The following is a 10098-nucleotide window of genomic DNA, read 5'->3' as shown; positions in this document are numbered from 1 at the left end:
TTATAATTTTATTAGGATTCTTAATTGGTTAAATTAAAGAAAACATAAAATAAATTTGAAATTCGAATTAAAAAAATAAAAGATTGGTATGTTATATAATTCATATTACTTTATTATTTTATAATAAATAAAGTTTTGTATTAAATAAGCACTATATATATATATATATATATATATATATATATATATATATATATATATATATACATACATACACACAATACAAACAAAATGGTGCGCGCGCTTATAATCTTCTAGTCTTTTTTTTATGCATGTTGGATTTTGTATTATGTAATTGTATGCATAATGTTCTAATCTTGCAAAAAAACAAAAGCGCGTGTACGAGTTGCACGCGCTTTTATCTTTTTTATGCATGTTGGATTTGTATTATGTAATATGTAATTGCATGCATGAAGTTATATATTAATGTCCAATAGAATAATATTATCAATCATACTGTCAACAAAATTGTCTCAAATATACATAATACAATATACAGTCGGACCTCTTATCCTACGACAATAAAATCCTCTCATGCTACGACCGCGAAAGAGGAATTATACCCCCACTCTCAAATTTTTGTCGTAGGATCAGAGGTTTAAAGGGAAGATTCCGGACCGAAAATGTCATAGGATAAGAGGTCCGACTGTAGTATAAATTTAAAATATATAGTGTAATATATTATGTATAATAAAATTATTTTTTTAAGGACTTTTAAAAGGAATTAACTTAAAGAAAGTTTTTTTTAAGTTAATTTTTTAAAACGCAATAAAAAAATATTTAAAATTCTGAAAAAGAATTTAGTAATATTAAAATGCCAAGCCATATAATAATCGGTATTATATTAAACCAACAGTATGTTACATTTTTTTAGATAAAAATGTAAATATTTATTAATTATGACAGCTTAACAAATTAGTTCGAAATTACGGATCGCTCAATAGTCCCTTAATTTCTTAAATTAAATTATAAAGTTACTAAATTAATTTTTAAAATACCATACATACATACATGAGCGATTTTTTTTCTCATAGAAATGTAAAAATTTTAATAATTTTAATACGTTCAGTTAGTTTAAAATTATTAAATAGTAATTTCCTCTGAGATAATTTTTACTTCAAATATAAACGTATAAATTAATACGACATTTTGTTTGACATTTTAAAATAATTGTTATATAATAAGGAAATTGCTTGTGTGTATGTATGTATGTATATATATATATATATATATATATATATATATATATATATATATATATATATATATATATATATATATATATGTACACGTTTTAGGGCCTTAGAATAAGTACTGCACAATACAAAACGAGGCTACCTTGATTATACACATCATTCTGCATCAAAAGTAATGTAAAATTATTTAATTTTAATCGAAGTCAGAGTTATTGTGCGCAAAATGTCGCATTTAATATTGAAAGCATCAAAATTGTATTTTTGCCATGATATTACAATTGCAAACAAATATACTAGTATCTTTATACACAGAATGCAATGATAAAATCATTCCTTCTTTTATTCTTTTGTGAGCATGAGCTTGAATTTTTATCTGAATATTTATTGTTAGATATATATTTTACCAACATTAACAACACTCTAATCAGTATTTTGATGTTAAAATTTGCTCTTTCTCTTATTTTCTCTCATTTGTGTTTATTCTTTCTCGTTTCGTTACTAGAGGAAGATATGTCAATCTCGAATATCTTTAAATCACTGAGGCCTAATTGCACCAACATAATTTTGGATTTAAGTGAGACTTAAACATGTGTCTATCTTTATCTTTCTTTCTAAATGAATAAAGACAGACATATATTTAAGTCTCGCTTAAACCCAAAATAATGTTGATGCAATCGGGCCTGAGACAATAATAAAATAATTTCCAATAAGCTAATTTACACAGTTAAAAACAAATGTTGGAGCGATCCGAATTTTTAAGTTATAGAGGTATGTTTGAAAAGAGGAAAACATTTTTGGAGACAAGTTTGCTCATAGCTCGAATACTATGTCTAAACAGTCTGAGTAAAATTACAATCCAGGAAAAAGAACCGATTGTAATATTGTCAATCAAAGTGCCATTTAATGGAATAAGTCATTAAAGATTTCATAAAAACGACGAGGATTTAATCAAAATACATCGCTTTTTTATAGTATAAACACTTGTGAACGATGTAAAAAGGAAAAAAGGAAGAGATATGCATAGCATGTGATTAAATTGTTTTTGTGCCATTACAACAGATTGAGTAATAGTGTTCTCGTTCAATCTGTATCAGTGACGCGAAGTGTTTATGACAATTATTTTCCCGCAAAATACATAAGCACGGATGATAAAAAGTATTTTCAGTCTTGTACATCGAATACTTGTATGCTAGGAAAGTCCAAAGTAGCACTTCAGCGAAACCTGTTATCGATAGCCGTTTTTTCTATTTCCCTCGCTTTTTGAAGCAAATTTGTTTTTTTTTCTTTTTTAACCAATCAAATACTGAATTTGCTTCGGAAAAGAAAAGAGAAAATATAACAAAGAAAATTTTATAAATACTGATCAATTGCATTATGAATTTATTCTTCTTTGTCCAGCTATTCTTTCACTTCGCCGTAATAGTGGAGCATTAGGAATAATCAATTCCTCTTCTTGATTATCCATATTGATATTTCTATCATCTCTGTAGCTCCATTTAGCTACTTTACCATCCCACTATAAGCATAAAATATATTATAAATAGTATAATTATATTACCATAACAATAGTTTGTATTTTGGATGATAGATTAAAAGATATTGCAATTTAATTCACTATATATATTTAATCACTTTAAATCACTATATATATATATATATATATATATATTTAATCACTTTAAATCACTATATATATATATATATATATATATATATATATATATATATATATAGTGATTTAAAGTGATTAAATATATATAGTGAATTAAATTGCAATATCTTTTAATATATATATATATATTTTAAGTATAAGTTTTATACATGTCCGAAAAGACAGCGAGAAATTTTCTTGAATAATATTGCACAAAAATATCTTCCACTATTCTCTAAACAAAGAATTGCATACATTTCGAGAAATATATTTCAAGCCTTTGTTTTCAAACATATTTCAACAGATAATTTTATTAACATATCTTAGAGAAGAACTCGTTAGCGACAATTTTGACTTCTTTTTCAATCTATATTTTTGCAATGATTTTACTCACAGATGAGGTAAAGATGTGGTGATTATCAGGATGCCAGCAAACATCACGGACGCATCCTCTGTGACCTCTTATATTGAGCACTATTCTCCCCGTTAGAAGATCGTATACTGGAATTGAGTAAAAAAGAGAGTGTGTAAAACTAGGTCGCTCATTTGTGCGATTATTTTGCAACATCGTACAATAAATCAGAAGGATCAAAACTTACCGATGAGCCGACCCCTCGAATCTCCTGTAGAAATGTATCTTTGGCCGGTTGTAATTCGTGGCGAGAAACGACAACGTATCAGAGTCTTACGAATGGAATGGCCATAATACGTCATAACACTGCTGTCACCCTCTAAAATTTGTGGTTCTCTTACTGAAATAGCAAAATACCATGTATGTATGTGTATATAATATAATAAAAATAAATATAATATAAAACATGTAAATATAACAAAAATAAAAACATTGGCTATCCTAATTTTTTCTTTTTTATTAAAATTCAATGAAAATTTACTCATGTCAGGCATACGCTGCCATCTGTAGTCCCAGTTTTCATGATCGACAAACTGTCTAGCAGCTAGCGCAGCTCTACGACTGGAGTAATTGCGTATGTCCCACAATTTAATGCTTTGGTCTTTAGAATTGGAAATTAAATATCGTTGGTCGCCGCGTGAATCGATATACGTGATTCCATTGCTATGACCGGCCAACACTCCAACTGCACAGGGATTTCTTTGGTTTATTGTTCTCCTATCCCATACCTAAACCGATAGAGAGACATGATAAAGATTAATATAAAGAGACCTTTCTGGATAATTGCTTATCTTAACAAATGCCAGTTCCATCGAATATTTTAATATTTAACGCACTCTCTCACAATACTCGACTTATATCATTAGGGAAAAAGAGAAAAAAATTCTTGGCTCGAGATTGTACCTTACACAATCCGTCGTCGCTGCCACTGTAGAAAACATGTGAAGAGTCATCGGCAAAGGCTATAGTATTTACATCTTTTTCGTGACCATGAAACTGTAAAAATTTATATCCAATGAAAAAACCAATGGTAATGGATCATGAAAATATCTTCTTCTTTCTAGATAATGCTTTTACAAACCCGCAAAACTTGCTGAGAACTCTCGCGATCATATATATAAATGTATTCATCATTGGCGCCACTGATGATCTCTTTGCCATCGTTTGAAAATGCTATCGAAAACACGCAGAATCGCCGAGTTGTCGGTATTAATTGTAGCCTTTCTACACTTCTACGCCCAACGAGAGGGTACTGATATACTGTCAAGAAATATATAAGAAAATTACATATTGCAAAAGAGCTGTAAACGCACATCGTGTAATCATAAGATATTACTTACAACTTTCTGACCAACTCGAGTATGCGAAGTATTTACCATCCGGAGAAAATGCTATGTCTAGGATACTCCAACCCACGTCGCGTCCCTGGATTTCCTTGGGTAAAATCGCATTAAATCTATCTTTAGGTGTGCTATATACACGCAACCGTTTATCTACAAACATTTGCACACGTTGAACATGAATCGGCAATTGACAATTTATCGCAAAGTCATAGAATTGCACAATTACAACAAGTTTATTTATATATAATGCATATAAGACTTCTCGCATGAAATAACACATGATAAATATAAATAATGAATTTACCCTGTGTGGCAGTGACGAAAAACTTTCCATCCTTAGAAAATAAACCGCAAAAAACTTTAGAATTATAATTCGCTATCACATCTGGTTTATTCGGTAAAAGACTATTTCTTAATATACATTTTTCATGTGAGTTAAAACCATCAGGTCTGAGGGCTCTCCTTTGTATCACAGGTGTAATGGACAAATTCTTTTGATCAGAACTATGCGTTACCCCAGAGGCCTGTTTAACGATGTAGTTTATATCATTTCCCTAAAAAGTATTGCACAAAGTTACGCGTGATGCAAATTGCAGATGATATGTAATCAATAAAATTAAATGAGGTAATCAATTAAAAATTAAAAAAAAATATATAAAGAGCGATAGTAGATGAATATAAAAAATTTGTATTTGGCTTTCCAAAAGAAAATAGAGTGGAAAAGGGGGAAATATTTTCCAAACAACGTAATCAATCGAGAATAAAATTATTCTGCAGCAGGTAACTCACTACTAGCCCGGCTGTATCTTGAACATATCTTCGTCTTGTGGCGGTTGAATGTTCATCTTCGGATTCATCGGATCTATCTTCTATCCTGTCTGAGCTGGAAAAGAAAATAATATTGAAATAATTATCCGAAATGTATGTCACATGATGTTGGCATGATTAGGTTAGGTTAGGTTAGGTTATACGATTGACAGGTACAGCGTACGAATATGATGTCCTGCGCAGGGCGCAGGCGAGGAGGGAAGATTTTTCTCGGCTTTTTCTCGGCCTTGGTCAGCGAGAGAATCAGCGATCACCGGGAAGCGTCGCGTGACGAGACGACATATGCGAGAGTAGCTCGAGAGCGAGAGAGACAGCTCGGGAGGTTAGGAAAACAGTGAGCGCGGGAAAGGGATCGACGATAAAAGCCCGTACAAACGGACTTGCATAATCACGCGATGCATATGAAAGCGATCAATCGCGCGTTTAATATGGGAGGGAAAAAGAAAATATAACGCAACGCGATACAATGTATGTATGTATGTACAAAACATTAAACGTATTAAATATATTTTCCCGCGCCTGCGTATTACGCAACGACGCACGTATCAGACCGAATCTGCGATAGGTGTGATGAGCCGTAAAAAAATCGACCAATCACAATTGAATACGAGAAAAATAATGAAATATAATTGGTTAATTTTTTCAGGCTTACTATATATTTATTGTAGATACGACATTACACGTGCATGTATTCTATAACGTTTGACACAGATTAACTAATCATAGGCATTTCATTCTTTAGAGGAATGGCTCTGATTGGTCATAAATTAACATTCGAAAACGTTAGATAAACACCTTCAATCGCACGTGTTTTATATCAATTTCCCACCAATATTTACCATAGACTTACTCGAAAAGAATTACTGAATACAGTAGACGCTTGTCAATTGCGTTCTTCCAAGATGAGATACTCGAAATCAACATTAGTAAGATGGAACAATAGAGTGCGCAGTCTATTTATATTACATAAGTCTATGGTATTCACACACTTTGCCATATTTGAATATAAAAATCGTAAGTACGTTCTCTTTCTCTCTCATTATACATATACATTGAGCCGTATCGTATATTTCTACAATATTATTAAATATATTATCGATATTAATATCATTGTGATTTTCTAACAAGGTAACAAATTTATAATTCAAATTCTGGAATTATTTAAGACTCAATATTCTAAAAGATTCTGCGAATATTGGTCAACAATACGTCATTTTTATTCATTTTGAATTTCATTTTTTTTGGTCTCTAAAAGAGCGCAAGGTTAATTTCAAATCATACAACCCACGCAATTTAGAAGCAATTTTGCGATTTTATGCCGTTAACCTTAAACGTATCTGTTATTAATATAAATAAATTCGCATGTATATTTCATTCGGATTTTGCGTATCGCATTTATCGGCATTCAAATGAATTGTCGGTGATTTCGAGATTCGCGGTTTTGTTTCATTGTAAACAATTTAATGCATTTATTACGGAAATCGAGCATTTATCCATCTATCGCTAAATGTCGCCTTTCATATGCAAATTCGACAATTTATAATAATAATGCAATAATTATAATTTTAGAAGCGATAAAACGTGTTTCTTGCAACATCGATATTCATATTCATTCGAGACTCAATTAATCAACGTTTAACTCGATTGAGAATTGATAACAATAATATATAATGAAATTGAAAAGTTCGTGATCTTAAAACAGCAAGTGCTATTATTTATGTAATTATTGACATTTCCATCGATATCATTTCAATTTTCGGAGATATATCACTTGTGCACGTTATATAAATTATATAATAATAATAATAATAATAATAATAATAATAATGAAATGTATACGTGTAATGTATTAACATATTTTTTTCATAAGATGTAAGTGTATTCCGCATAAACGCATTTCGTGCAAATCGATTTTTTGATACTTTTCGTCTGACGTTTCTTGTAATTTTTTCATCCATAACAATTTCACGAATTTTCTTTTCTGCAATCTATTGTCGTTAAATAATATCTCGCGAAAACTCGTGCTCTTGAATTTTGCCCGAGAAGTTTTCGTCTCTGATTATGCAAATCGAATTGTATTTATTATCGCATATACTGCGGTAACTGTTCCAAACTTTAGAAGCGTATTTGAAAGTTAAGTTTAAGATAAAGGTCATGCAAACTTGTGAAAGATGATTTACTGAAGAATTATGGCTACAAGATAACGATATTAAAAGAAATTGATGTGGCGCGGGAAAAAGGGGGGCGAATGTAAAAATTTGAATCCAATTTGTAGCGATAAATTCAAATTCTCTATGCAATGTGAAAATGTAAAATGGTGAGTAATTATAATACAACGATGCGGTTAGTTTTGCGGTTAGATCAATATTTCAATATGTCATTATATTTTTATCGATATATTCGGTTAATATTTTGAAATTTAATACAGCGCCCAAAAGCGAATAATAGCTTATTAATATGATATGCATTTTAAATTTATTGCACAAAAATGTTTTTTATTTTTTTTAAAAACTTATTTTAATTTTTACTATATTTTCCAAGGTTTATTTTTACCTTTATTTTGCGTCATAGTTTTTTAATAGAGTATCTGTTCTTTATTCACATTTTGAAATTTAATTTACAAAATAAAAGAAAATAATATTTTCATCTTTATCATATCTTAATCACATTTTGGAAATATTATCAGATAGTCTTAACATTTTACTAAATTCGTTATTAATTGCGTGATTAATATAGAAGAAAAAATAAATAAGACTGTTTTTTCGTAATTATTTCTCTACAAAAAAAAATATTACGAAAAAATTAATTGTTGAATTTTGCTTAAAAAATAAAATATATTATCAATTGAAAATATAATCGGTCATTTCGTTATCGTATATATAATATTACGTAGACAGAAGGAAATTTAAATCTGCACCTTAATTATTTATAGAATAAACAAAGATATATGAGCGGAAAATTATTATCTCGCAGAAACAAAGGTTAATGATTAATAGATTAGATAACCAGATATTTAGTGATCTATATAATAGAATCTATTATATTCAGTAAATTAGATAATTAGATGTGCATGTGAACATAAATGATAGTAATATAAAAATTATCTTTGTGATTTTTTTTCAAGTTACGTTGCAACTATTTTCTTTACCATTTAAACAGAATGTCTCAAAACTGCAAGACAATTTTTAATGACAACATTTTTTGCCAATTTTGAATCAATATTTGAAAACTTGGAGCATTAATAATTTTTTAATAAGGGATTGAGAAAAAGAAGATTTATTTTTGCGAATTTTTTTCGACTTCAAGAGAAGTCAAGTAAATGATAAAACTAAATTTTTAATAAATACATCAATAGAATTTTGATTTAAATGCGAGAAAAATGGAATAAAATCTGACCTTTCTCAATTTTTCTTTAAAAATTGATTCCAGATTGTCTAATGACTTTAGTCATTAAAAATGGAAAATGCGAGATAATTTTGATAGTTTACTTTATATAGAGAAAGCAAGTTTCTCATTCCCTCAGGAATGCCTGTCATAGTCCGATGACGCATCATCACCTTCGGCCTTGTCGATCATGGACGGGAGAATCCTAATAGCGTTAGCAAATATTGCGTCGCTATTTCCGATTGTCCTGCGCGTAATCGTATCTGTATAATGGTTCGATACGAGCGGAAGCGCCCGTTGCTACTCTCCGGACATGAGCATCCTGAAAATCGTACTTGCACGATAATGCCTTTTATGCACAGTGAATTTGAATCGCGGCCTAATTACATATTCATTGCAATAATTTACGGTATATATTCCGCTGGTGCGTTAAAAATATCTCGTAATACGAATTATTTTCGAGAGACTGTCAATAATGAAAAGCTTTCTCCCTTTCTCTCTCTCTCTCTCTCTCTCTCTCTCTCTCTCTCTCTCTCTCTCTCTCTCTTTCTCTCTCTCTTGCTTCAAATTGAGCTTCAGAGAAATCACGGGATATTATCCTTTGTTAATTTGAAGAGTGAACTTTACTTCAAGAAAATTTCAATTTAAGAGACTAAGTCTGAAAATTTCAATTTAAAATGCTGAGCCTGATAAAGCTTTCAATTGACATTCGACAAATCGATGTCAAATAATGAGCTAGCTCGGCGTTTTAATTCAGAAAATATAGGCGTCAAAAATTCCCATTGAATTCAATAATCTACCTAAAACACAATCTACCGATATATTAAAATACATTGCATACAATAATTACTTTCACTCTCTGTTTGCACGTGCCAATAATTGAGTTTCCAATTGTAAATATCAAAGCTGCAAACACCTACTTGATTATAATTATAATTAATTCTATTTCAGAGTATAAATACTTAAGCTAGCTTTGAGCAAAAAGTGTGCTACAACGATGTCACAGTCGGAGTTGCAAACATTTATAAACAGTAAAGAGGTAAGCTTTTTACGAATTTAATAAGTATTTATGATATAATTTAATTAGACACAATTGCGCGGAAAAAAATCGATAGTGACAATTCTTAGACTTTTGAATATTTATCACAAAATGTTTATATATATATATATATATATATATATATATATATATATATATAATATATATATATCTATATATAAATATTATTGTATAATTTTTATATACAAGATAAAGATAACGAAATCATTAGAAAGAGTCAGACA

At 29.8% G+C, this 10098-nt stretch overlaps 1 protein-coding gene across 5 annotated transcripts in view; it reads right to left on the bottom strand.

Annotated features, from left to right (window-relative positions):
* Positions 1-220: 220 nt before the first annotated feature.
* Positions 221-10098, bottom strand: part of LOC140665799 (DDB1- and CUL4-associated factor 11) — a 16852-nt gene continuing 6974 nt past the window's right edge. For all 5 annotated transcript variants that reach the window (XM_072892355.1, XM_072892353.1, XM_072892357.1 and 2 more), the window contains exons 2-10: positions 5392-5485; positions 4907-5156; positions 4600-4752; positions 4341-4519; positions 4163-4255; positions 3741-3987; positions 3447-3599; positions 3242-3348; positions 221-2712 (exon numbers count right to left, since the gene is read on the bottom strand). In XM_072892355.1, coding sequence (XP_072748456.1) covers positions 2569-2712; positions 3242-3348; positions 3447-3599; positions 3741-3987; positions 4163-4255; positions 4341-4519; positions 4600-4752; positions 4907-5156; positions 5392-5485 — 1420 coding nt within the window. In that variant the 3' untranslated portion in view covers positions 221-2568. The remainder of the gene's footprint in view (positions 2713-3241; positions 3349-3446; positions 3600-3740; positions 3988-4162; positions 4256-4340; positions 4520-4599; positions 4753-4906; positions 5157-5391; positions 5486-10098) is intronic.

This window comes from Anoplolepis gracilipes, chromosome 5 (assembly GCF_047496725.1).
Source record: "Anoplolepis gracilipes chromosome 5, ASM4749672v1, whole genome shotgun sequence".
Classification (NCBI taxonomy): domain Eukaryota; kingdom Metazoa; phylum Arthropoda; class Insecta; order Hymenoptera; family Formicidae; genus Anoplolepis; species Anoplolepis gracilipes.
The sequence above is the reverse complement of the archived record's forward strand: the minus strand, read 5'-3'. Positions and strand labels throughout refer to the sequence as shown.